Genomic DNA, 12,311 nt, shown 5'->3' with positions numbered 1-12,311 from the left:
ATGGATATATTTGTGTAGATTTAAAAAACAGTAAATGCCACACATTAATCTCATAAAATCCCATTTTATATATATATATAGTACAGTATTGCTTTATTGTTCAAAGACACAAAGACTCAAGCTTAATTCAGCTTTAAGGCTTTCACTTTCAAGGGTAGGCTACATTTGCACAAAGCAACCAGGCCACTTCGGATTGACAAGCAGATTTCACACTGGCTTGCATCCTTGGGATAACAGGAAACCAGGAACACACAGTGCTGGGTGCGTGTGCAAAGTGTTTTATGGAGGGACAGAGGAGTGGTCTGGTCAGCAGACCAAACACTACTTTTGGGTACATAGTACAGCTGAATTAATAGGGCCCCTTTCAGGAACCCATGAACTGGATTTAACATATTCCAGAAAAAAAAGGACAGCTTGCTGTACTGATCTGTCACTGAGAACACCTTTGGGAGGTGACTGGCCTCTTTTGTATCACTGACTCATTCCAGGGAGCAGCCTATTGCATAGCAAAGACAAGTGATTTAATTAATTTAAAACTTCATATGAGAATTAGGAATTAACAGAGCTCTTCACTTGATCCTGTTTGTTGACTATACAGTCATAGTGACTTCACTTTAATTAAAAACCCATTTCCTTGTATCTTTAGTCTATAAAGAGCTCTATTAGTGAGCTAAGTTAGAAGGCAAGTTTTAATTAGCCACAGCAGAATTACTTGCAAGTTTGCATCAAATATATTCAATATTCAAGTGTCATATGTCTGGAAAGGATACAGATTATCCCTCAAATAAAACACTGAATGTCTGTGGCAAGTATAAGAATCAAAGTCAGATGAAGAGCTGCAGCATTCTGACAGTGTGTCATGGATCTACATAATTTCCAGCTGATCTAGAGAGCTACTATGCATTTCTGCCATTTATAAATGGCAACAAACATTCTCCTCCCCACTCCATCACTGGTATGTCTTTAGAAATAAAAAAGCACTTCTGAAATAAGTACCTGGCCATACTCAAGGTTCCTTTAGAAACAGCATTTAGGTTACATAAAAGAAATGACAACAGCATGAGGTCCTCTGATTAAATGAAACAAACTGTGACAAGACTACAAGCAAAAAAGCTTCCCACTTCAGTTGACATGACTTCGACTCACTGTTACATTCTTTCACTTGTAATATATGCTAAATATTACATCCAAATTACCATTTATATAAGATCTATAAGATTTTTTTAAAAGTGTGACTATGTGACTGAATTTGCAAATATTTTGGAATATTGATATTATAACATATACTATTTTAAAGTTTCATTATTTTCAAATGTAAATACAAAAATCCCCACCACGCTTAGAAATAGGCAAAAGCTTACCTGTGCATGAAACAAAGCTAATCCCTTTGCAGTATGCATGGGAATCAGAACTTTCATAAGGAACTGTTTGTGTTCTGCTTTCAGTGGCAGTGCAAAACCATTGATAATACTGAAAACATGAATAAGCAGGATTTATTTTTAATTAAAAATATTTTTTCCTAGCAAGTCAAGAATTTCTTTAAGTTCAAGAGACACTCCCTTTCCAATTCAGTTTATAAACCTGATTATTTTGAAGCCATGAAATAGCACTACATATGCACAACCTTTAAAGTTTTGGTATCATGAGAGTTTTAGACTCTTGGCAGGAATAACAGAGAACCACAGTAGAAGACAAATAATACTCATTAGATGAGCTGAAATATTTTTATCATGACTTCCATTAAGTAAAATTATCTACAGTAAGTCTTGCTGTCCAATTGTAAAGCTTACATGCATCAGAAAGCTGATCCATTTCACCCACCATCAATAGCAACTTGGAAAGAAAAAAAAAATAGATGGCATACAATTTTCAACTACTTTAACACTGCAGTTTGAACATTTGTTTTGAGATTGTCAAACAACCTTTCCCTTCAAAAACAAAGTTAAATAGTTTGTCATTGATTCAGTCATCTTATATATAGAACAGACAGAAGTCCTTCAGGAAAAGGTTGGCTTCTTTTTCCCCCTTACATTTTAAGCAAATCTGAGAAAATAACGGCATCCCTTTTGCTTGATTTTCATGAATTTTTTTTCCAAAATAGCTTCACAATGTTTGTATTTTCAGTTAGACCAGAAATATTTATAAAATTTTCTACCATGAAATGTGTGTGGCAATTTTGGAGAAACAGTAAAAAACTACCACAGAGAAACTTCAAAGTTAAAAATTAAATTAGTGAAATAACGTAAAAATAAGGTAACTAAAAAAAACCCCTAGCACTTGCAAGGCTTTCCTGAACAGAATCTAAAGAAAATCAGCCTGCTGAGGATTAAAGCATTTCATTCAGCATGAGGGTGAAAGTTAACATTCAGTTTCTGAATCAAAGAACAAGTCATCTATCAGATGTAAGATAAGCAAGGGTAGATAGGCCTGACAAACAAGGACCCTTGAGAAACATTTTGCCAGTCATCTTTAAAACTTCCACTGAAAAATGAATAATTTATACTCTGTATCCTAATTTAATACTCATGTGGTAACCCAGACAGTATTAGATTATCAGTGACTGCACTTTATCACTTGTTGCTGTAATAACTCTCTTCCCCCTTCATTCCCAAAGCAGAAAAGCTGAAGCAAACACCCACAATAACATGTTACAGTTCTTCTGTGTCAGATCAAACTTACCTTCCTAATATCTCAAGAAGTTCAGCAACACCATTGAAGTGCTCTGTTTCATATATAAACCTGGTACCAAAAAGAGACAACCATCAAAAGTTGAAACAGAGGATCAGAGATCCCAAAGAAATAACCCTTAATAAGCTTGAAATATTTGAAAGCCAGATCACAAACCAAAACCAGGTCTTTTATTTCAAGAATAAATCACTGCAGACCCAGACCATAAAGGCAAGATGAAATATTCCTCAACACAGACACACACACACAGCATACCTGAGGAAAATGTTGTTTATCTGTTTCCTGATGAATGCTCTTAAACCAAGGAATTTTCCATAAATTCTATGAAGCACTGTCTTTAGGAAGTCACGTTCTCGTGGGTCTTCACTATCAAAGAGCTCCAACAGCTTTAAAAATTAAATTTAAATGTATTACTTTTGAAAGACTTGAATTTTGTTTTGTTCCTACCTGATTTGAGTTTTATCTTTAATTTACAAGGTTACATTAGAAAAAATAGAATCACCTTAACTGTAAATTTTGTTTAGATGTCAATAGTATATTTTTAAAATTACATTTTTAATAAAGGTGGGTTTTTTAATAAACCCATCAGCTTCATTCCCTTCCAAAGCCTGTATACAAAGACACCAAAGCCATTCCAATAACTGTTATACTATCAAAATAAAAAGAAAATTGCAAGAATGAGATGATCAAACCACAGGTAAATGGTTTATACTTGTTAAGAAATCAGAATGAATCAAATCTGTGTCATTTATTTACAATTTCTTAATTAAAAACCTTTACTAGTTATCTCCAAAAGATACTTATGTCTTGATAGCTAAGCAAAAGCAATTCTATATAAAAGATTTTACAATTAATGAGGTCATAAAATACGCACAAGATAGGTAATTATTAACTGATTCTCTGCTAATACTGACTAAATGCTGCAAGAAGCTAACAAGACTTTGCATGCATTTTTTTTGTAGAAAGTTTCCCAAGGACACAGAAAAGACCATGCTCACTTGAAGACATCAAAAAATACTCCAATCGCATTACAGACCATTAATTTTGGGGTTTTTTTCCTGCGTGTTCAAGTAACAGCACATTCAGAAATGCTAGCTGTCTTGAACAAATTAGTAACTTAACTCAAGCAGTCACTACCATCTCCTGCTCAGCCAATGCCTCTGGTTGGGTATATCTGTACCAAGCAGCACAAGGGACTGGAAACAGCTGTTCAGGAACTTTGTTCAGGCTCATTTCAATTTTATATTTAGAAGGAATTTCTCAAGGTCACTACTCCACCTTTTTTCCCCATATATAGCTAGCTGTTCACTGCACTGTCTTTCTTGCACTCTAGAGAAAGATCAAGTGAAATGTCAAACTGAAACTCTGCAACAAGGCTCTTAAGGACCACGGGTCAATTAGAAAACTGGATAGCCACAGCCAACAGTTCAGCAGCAGCTTCAGGCCTAAATTTTATGGGAAAGTTGAACAAAACTGAGAAGAAGGAAACATCTATAAACAAGAATAGTAGAACCAAATAAATGGGAATTAAATACAGTCACTGAAGGTGGGGAGGGAAAGAGTCCATCTATGTTTTCACTTTTCACTGCTGTACTGTGATGGCCTGCCAGCACTCACTCTTCAGATACTGAGCAAACAAATATTTTGACATGGTGGAAAAAAAAAAAAATCCCTTCTGAGTTCACCTTGAACAAAAATTGCTATGGTATTCTACAGCATAATTCCTTGAACAGTTATATCTAATATGAAATCTCACTTCATTTTCTTGTTCATACATTGTTATTTTGCATGGTGAAGCATGATCTTCCTATACTGTACTTTCCTGTACTTTCTTATTTGATTCTTCTTCTGTGGTTAGTACATGACAGTAAAGAGACTGACACTATTTAGACACAAGTTAGCAGATGTTGGAACACATTTCATGTACGGTAAGCACACAAATTTTTTACAGGAAAATAGTTTGCTGCAAGTTTTCCTGTGATAAATCTATTAAAATAAACAAACAAAAGCATTACAAAAATGTAATTAGCCCACTGTTGAATTGACTGAAATTAAGTTAAAAATCATTAAAAACACAACTTGCATTCAGAAGTTACAAATATCTTGCACTGCAAAGCACTGAGGTTGATACCTCAAAATGAACTGTTCCTGAAGCTACTAATTACATATAGCCTCTGTGGTACGGTGTGCTGTTTATTTACTGTTTGGCAGAAACCACTGCTGAAACAACTGAAATTTACCCTGTGTCAACATGAAAATTTTAAACAGCCCATCTGATAAATTATGCTTGAGAGGTGATTTTTAAATCTAGGGGTGGAAAAACTCCCCACTTACCTGCTGTACAAATTTCTGGTCAATATATCTCTTTGCAATGCTAGGCTGAAAATCCGGGCTCTCCAAAAACCTCAGGAAAAATTCATACACCAACTACAAACATCGAAATGAAAATTTTTAAGTCAGTAAGTACACCTTAACACAGATCTCAGCCCTGTCACCACCACCAAAGCCAGTGGGACTATTCACATGTTTAAAAACTACCAAAGGAAATCAAAGCCTAACACAACTGCCTAATCACAGCCTCTACCGGAATTTACTGAAAGAATTACAGTAAGTATCAAGAACACTTTAATTCCCTGAAGTGTCAAAGCTTAATAAATAACCTACTGAAAATATCTCTACTGGGCAAAAAACAAGTTCTAAATGTTACATATGTTCACATTTCCTGCCGCGTTAAGAATTCGTCATGTAGAAATAAGTTACCAAACACTTGGCAGCAATGAGGGTAAAATTAAGTGCTCTAACATCACATAATTCCTTAAACAGATGAAGAAAAGGCTGCTAAGTGTTCCTGAAATTAAATTTCAGCTGCAAACTCCAAAAATGAAGAGCCACATAAAAAAGCTGACTGAATACACAGAAACTGAAAGAGCTGGGCTTAATATTAGGCTTCTATATCCTGGACACTCAATTCTAATAACAAGATCCTGTGCAGATTTATCTTCAATATCTGTTATATTTTGTAGCATATTATTTCTGTCAGTTCAAGTCCCCATTTGCTACAATCCCACAACACCCACAGAAATTTGTCAGGAGATAGAGCTAGCAAGGGCCTGGGGTAGCAGAGGGAGGCACGAAGAGGCCAGAACACAAGTCTCATATTTTGAGGTTCATCAAAAGGCCAAGACACAGAATACTGTCCTTCTGTAACAGTGTTAACATTAATAAAATACATATAAGGCATCTCTTAACTAAGACTGAATTGAGAGGGAAGATTTCATAAATTTAGACTCTATTCAGAGCTGTTTATGTTCTCAATGCTTATTTCATAACTCCATGTTCGTTAAACAACTGATTAGTAATAATACCAAAATGCAATTTAGGTACATAATGCTATCACTGACTGGACTTCTAAATAAAACCCACACAGAGCTGTGCTCATACTCACAGGCATGTATTTCAACTATTACCCCTCTGAGAGCTCTAATTAAACTGAGAGCCAGCACCTGAGTAATTCATAATTATAATTATCAAGTTCACTTGAGAGAAATGCGTGACAGTAAGTACTTTTTATCTAGAACATTTGAGCTGACAGTTACTTACACATAGCCTCAAGGAGGGTTTGCTGCATCTGCAAAGCAGAAGCTCAGAAACACAAGTTACCCTTCACTTTCTCCTCCTCTGACAGACTGTAACAAGAGCTTTTCTTATCAACAGTTTACATAAAATCACAGAATTGTTAGGGTTGGAAGGGACCTTTGGAGATCATCTAGTCCAACCCCCCTGTTGAGGCAGGGTCACCTCAAGCAGGTGACACAGGAACATGTCCAAGTGGGTTTTGAATGTCTCCCGATGAGGAGAATCCACGACCTCCCTGTTCCAGTGCTCTGCCACCCTCAGTGTACAGAAGTTCTTCCTCATGTTGAAGTGGAAGTTCATGTGTTTTAGTTTATGGCCATTGCTCCCTGCCCTGTCACTGGGCCCCACTGAAAAGGATCTGGCATCACCCTCTTGACACTTGCCTTTGAGATCCCCTCTCAGTCTTCTCTTTTCTAGAATAAACAGATTCATGTATACAAATTTCATGTAACTGTATTGTATTAAAATCGTATTAAAACCCAAGCTTCCCTGCACAGCCTTAATTTAATAACACACAGTTGCCAAACAGACAACATAAGACAGAATTTTTAAAAGCTTGGTAACAGACAATCCAATAATATAATTTTAAATATTAGCATGCTCCATCCTCTGTCTTAGAAAGAGAGCTCAACCATGGCTGTTTGATATCTTCCTCAAAACAGGCAGTGGAAATGAGTGCACCCCCACCAAGTCTGCAGATGACACCAAGCTTTGAGCAACCTGATCTACTGCAAGGTGTTCCTTCTCATTGGAAGGGGGCTTGGACTAAGGTGATCTTTAATAGTCCCTTCCAATCCAAAGTATTCTATGATTCTACTGACCTTTTTCAAATTAGCAACTAGATAAATTCATTAGTTACTTTCTACAGAAATGGGAAACATATGGCCAGAGGGAGGTTATTAGCACAGCTTCATGAGGATTAATTTGGAATTAAATTTAGTAAAGATCTCTGTAATAAATTGCTATATTAAATATTTCTGTCGAGACTGTTCTTTGTTGTGGTCACTGTGTGATAACCACTTAGACAATACTGGAAGCTACCACAAGTGGAAAAAGATAGGAAAAAAAAGTATGTCATATTACCAATGAGAAGGACAAGTTGACCCTGAAGGCCTGGAAGAATAAATACAGGATGAAACTCAAGGACTGCAAAGTCACAGTGTTCCATGAAAAAGCTCTGATAAGCATTTGCAAGCCCTTAAGCCAAGAAAGGGTTAACAATAGGATGACTAAGATCCAACTACACAATGAAACCATGGAAGTGATTGATGAAATCCTAGGATATTCCAGGAAGATACTGGCAATACAGAGATCCATAGCCCTTCAAATGATTGAGGAGATTTATTAAAACCTGAAAGGATAGAGAAGTGGCCAATAGAATTGCCATGGGATAGAGCACCTTTCGTAAGTGAATACTAAATTGGCATATTTTGTTCTCCCTAAAGGACAGAGGGAGAAAGGACAATTGTGGCTTCTTTCCATGAACAGATACAGTGACTGCAATAAACATCAAGCAGAAGAACTAAGTTAAAACATAATACTGTGACATCTTTTTACAAGCTGTCCAAGATTACCTTCAAGATATCAACTGTGTATCAAATAACTTTAGAAATCCTTGGGAGCCCTGGGAAATACATGAAACTTTCTTTATCCAAGCTATTCCAGGAAGCAAGTTGAAGTGTCCATCTCTGGACAAGCCAGCCTCTCACTTTGCCTGTATCCTAACATTTGCAAACTTAAAAGCATAACAACTATCAACTAGGGGCACCAAAATGGATTCTGGCACAACGGATCCTACCAAAAGAGACAGGTATGCTCAACTTTGAGTTTAACTGAAGCATTACCATTGAAAACACTGAATCAGGGGAAAGCTGTTGGATTTAGTGGTTTTGTTCTCAAAGTGGTCTGCTTGGGTCAAAGAGCTATGAAATACAAATCCTAATAATTCCGTGATTTGATCGTCTTTCTTGCAGGGACCACTGGAATATAATTGCTTTAAGCTACCAATTCCACCAACTGTGCAACTCCCTGAGCTTCAAAAGATACAGGGGCTTTAATGCCAACTTGTTCAACCTAGTTTGGCTGTTACAAACCATCTTAAGCATTGCCTTAAAGCAACGTCTTTCAAGTGGCACTCATTTTACTGAAGGTCCAGAGTCTTCTGTTGTGACTACACACTCTGATAACTTACTAAGTCATTATCTTATGATATTTTAAAGAGAAATGCCAACAGATTCAAGCAGAGAAGAGCAGAGATTCAGATTTTTTCCTTCCCCTCCCAGAAAACTGGCCACCTGACTGTCAGATCAACATAGAATTCTGAATTTGTTTGCAACTAAGCAGTCACAAATAGAAGTGAGTAAAACATCCATCCCTGCTCCCCACAGTCCTTTAGACTATGCCGAAAATAATAATGCTTTTTAATGGAAGGGAATGGTTGTGCACACTCCCTTTCTTCCACACACAAAATCTGACACTTCCAGCTTTGTGCTCCTGGAGGGCAAATAGTAAGTTATCAAACTCAGTCTTCTACCACCCAGTAGCACATGAACTGTAAAAGGAAGGAGAGGAAAACAAAAACTGTTGCCATTGTGCTGTAGTAAGCAATCTGTTCCAAGGGCAGCATGAACAACTGATGCAAGAGAGGGAAATCCACAATTAATGACCAGACAGCCTGGCCAATACTCTTAGAAAAAGCATGGGAAATGCTGAAAATAAAATTTCAAATAACACCACAGGCTATGAACCTCTTTCACTTTCTCTTAGACAAGCCTAAAGCACAAGTGAACTGATCACAAAAATCAAAAGTCCTTTTCTATAAAAAGAACTAGAATTCAATTATGTCCTGAAGTGAACTGAGCTAACATTTACAAATTTTACTCCTGAGACAGAGATGTTTAGAAGTCAGATGGTGCCACTACTGACTTTAAGAGACACTTGCATAGCCCTTGCACCCTCTCACTCTACAAAAATCAAGCCTCTCATCTAGTTCAGTTATAGACATTTCTCCTATGTCTAGCCATATATAAGAAAATAATTATTACACTTTAACCTGCAAAGGTTTTTTCCTGTGATAATTTAACTCTGTGGTTTAAGTCTCAAATACTATGCTGAAGACATACTTCTTATAGACAATATTTGAAGTCCAGTTCTTAAATAAGAGCATTTGTTGGTACAGTAGAACTGTAATATTAGAGGGGCAGAGTAGCATTTTAACTCTCAAGAGGGAAGAGAAAATGGTATGCAGATGTGCAGTAGCTAATGATCTTCTACCCACTACTACGAGTTGCTACTTCACTTTTACCAGATACTACTCATAGAAAATCAGCAACAACCTACCCAAGGTACGAACTTAAATGATTATAACTTTTAATGGTTAACTGAAAATAAAGTAAAATTCGGCAGCATTGCAAGTCAGTCACACAATTGATACAGCAATGCCATAAAAATCACGAGATTGGCACAGAAGTGTAACAACAGAATATCTGACCAACTGTTACCAAACAACGCCGATATTGGGAAATTTTTGCATGGAGAGAGGGAAGAGGATGGGAAGAATGAGGGAATATCTGTTTCTTACTCAAAAGACAAATAAGGGTTTTACTTCATTTTTTGTCATTGTCACAAGAAACTGACCTGTTCACATTTAACTTATATTTTATTGAAACCACACTGAGAAGTGGCTCAGTCGCAGAAAAACCTCTTAAGTAAAGAACATTACCTAAAATATCTATATTTGAATACATATACCACACTTTACAGTGCACTCTTAAAAAAAGAGTATTTAAGCAATTTAAGAAAGTTACATTCTGCCATATTTATACATGCTAAAAAAAACACCACTTCCCCCCCCAAAGTATAAAAACTCAATTGTATTATAAAAGTAATTTTGATGTTCTTACCAAGGGCACAAACCTACTTAAGTATTCACACTTCTTGCCTTACAAAAAGGCTTGAAAATAAAGGAATCACATACCTGTATGTGGGGCCATGAGGCTTCAAGAGTTGGTTCATCTTCTTCTGGATCAAAATCTGGGTTATCGCTAGGTGGAAGTGTTCTGAAAATGTTAGAACTTATCTGCAAGTAAAAAAAAAAAATAAATTGTATCACTGCTTATTTTTCCACAGATCACACTCAGTAAGGTAGTGCTTTTATCCTAAATTGACAAGAAACAAAACTACCTAAAAAAAAAGTAACATAATAACCACATTTGTGATTCTTTTTTTTCCCCTAAACTTCAAAATACAAATAGCCAAGAGTCTGAAAACAGGCCAATGAAAATAATGAGTAACTTTTGTCCAAACCGCTTTACAAGTTTGTAATTAGACATGGTCATATTTAAAATTTTCCCTGAAACTACGGAAGTTAAAAAAAAAATTGGTTTCCCTATATAAAAAACAATTTTTAACTATGTGGCACCAAGAGCTGAGGTTTTATATAAGACAACAAATACAGTATGACTAACCAGTTATGATTTAAACAGAGCTCTCTCCATATGTAAGTCAGACAATCCCAAAAATATATCTTATTTCAGGGTTCTTCACTTTACTTCATTTCAAGGTATTTCTGTTTACGTTTTTCACTCTTTCACCTTTCCAAAACCTTGAAACATCTTGAAATTTTCAAAGTTAGAAATATGTAACAGTTGTAACTTTTTGATTTCACGAAGAGAAAAAATAGCTACCAAGTTACTTTTAGTAAGATACAGTCACATCAAATCAATTTCAAAGGGGCAAGCTTAAAAATGTTTCTTCAGGGATTTTTGAAGTATATAAACTATAAACGTTTGGATAGAAGACCATTCAGATGTCAAAAGAAAAATGTCATCTCTTCCATCAGATATAACACACTGGATTTAAAACCCTTTAACGTGAACAAAAGAGAACATTAAGTTAATTTTGTTTCTGCATTTTCTACTCTTCTTTCAGGAACAAGTTTAGCCAAACTTTTTTCAATCACCTTTCAAACTCTTGTAGTCTTTGTGATCAAATCTGTTTCAAATAGCTGCTCATCACCCAAGCCTACTAAGCACAAAAGAAAATGTCTGACAGCAAAATTTGCAGCAAATGCTCCTGCACACCTTCCATGGAGTCTCCAAGGTGTCTGAAGAATCTTGCAAAAAGGACTTTAGAAAAAAGATCCCGAAGTCACCCATCTGGCTCTACACAGAAGAATCAGCTGCCTCATTAAACAAGATAAAAAGCTGTTGCATAAACTGACTTTTCCTTTCTCCCATGCCCTTCATTCTACATCCTGTTGCTGTCTCCTGTTGGGACACAGCAAAGCTGCAGAGCTGCTGCTCTACAGTAGAAGAGCAGTGATGTCTGTATGGATGGGCACTACAGCTGTCTCCAAACTTACTGCACAGGAAAAACAAACAAACAAAAACCCCCCAGCTAAACCCCTCACAAGAAAAGTGCAGTCCTCCTTTAATTTTGTAAACACAAGGGACTTGGGATTCCAGAGCAAAAGAGCAAGTGCCTGGGGGGGGGGAAGAGGAGGGGGAAATAGGAATCAGAGAATGTTAATTTTAATCAAGCCCAAAAACCAAGATTACAATTCTGGTTCTGTTATTTGCTTTGTCTACTCTTATTAGACAGACAACAAAAACCCCTGCAACATATGAATCAGTCCCCTACAGAGGATGCTTTACCTCTGCTTACAAGTCTTTTGGTTACATCTTCTGAAAATGCATCTCTTTCTAGATGCATTTTACTGAACTGAACTGATCAATACTTCAGCACAGAATCTCAGAGTAGTGAATACAAACATTTCAAGTCCAAAACAAAGGTACCAACTATTAAATATACTTCTGTAGCAGAAACAAACAGCAAGCCTCTCAGCCAGACCTTTAAAAAGGTAACTGTATGATTTTTCAGAGTATTCAGTACTTCCACTGATCTCCTGAGAATACAACAAGTAAATATTAGAATAAACCTTACACCCTTTTTATTTAATAGCCTGTCTCCCTAAAAAAAAGAAAAAA

At 36.3% G+C, this 12,311-nt stretch overlaps 1 protein-coding gene across 1 annotated transcript in view; it reads right to left on the bottom strand.

Annotated features, from left to right (window-relative positions):
- The window catches only part of PPP2R5A (protein phosphatase 2 regulatory subunit B'alpha), a 44,500-nt gene that overhangs the window by 9,905 nt on the left and 22,284 nt on the right, over positions 1-12,311 (bottom strand). The window contains exons 3-7 of the mRNA XM_051783737.1: positions 10,301-10,402; positions 5,023-5,115; positions 2,944-3,074; positions 2,680-2,739; positions 1,362-1,470 (exon numbers count right to left, since the gene is read on the bottom strand). Of these exons, the coding sequence (XP_051639697.1) occupies positions 1,362-1,470; positions 2,680-2,739; positions 2,944-3,074; positions 5,023-5,115; positions 10,301-10,402 (495 nt within the window). The remainder of the gene's footprint in view (positions 1-1,361; positions 1,471-2,679; positions 2,740-2,943; positions 3,075-5,022; positions 5,116-10,300; positions 10,403-12,311) is intronic.

This window comes from Manacus candei, unplaced genomic scaffold (genome assembly GCF_025592945.1).
Source record: "Manacus candei isolate 608988 ecotype Guabito, Panama unplaced genomic scaffold, ASM2559294v1 h1tg000017l, whole genome shotgun sequence".
Lineage (NCBI taxonomy): Eukaryota > Metazoa > Chordata > Aves > Passeriformes > Pipridae > Manacus > Manacus candei.
This window is presented reverse-complemented; position numbering and strand designations above follow the sequence as displayed.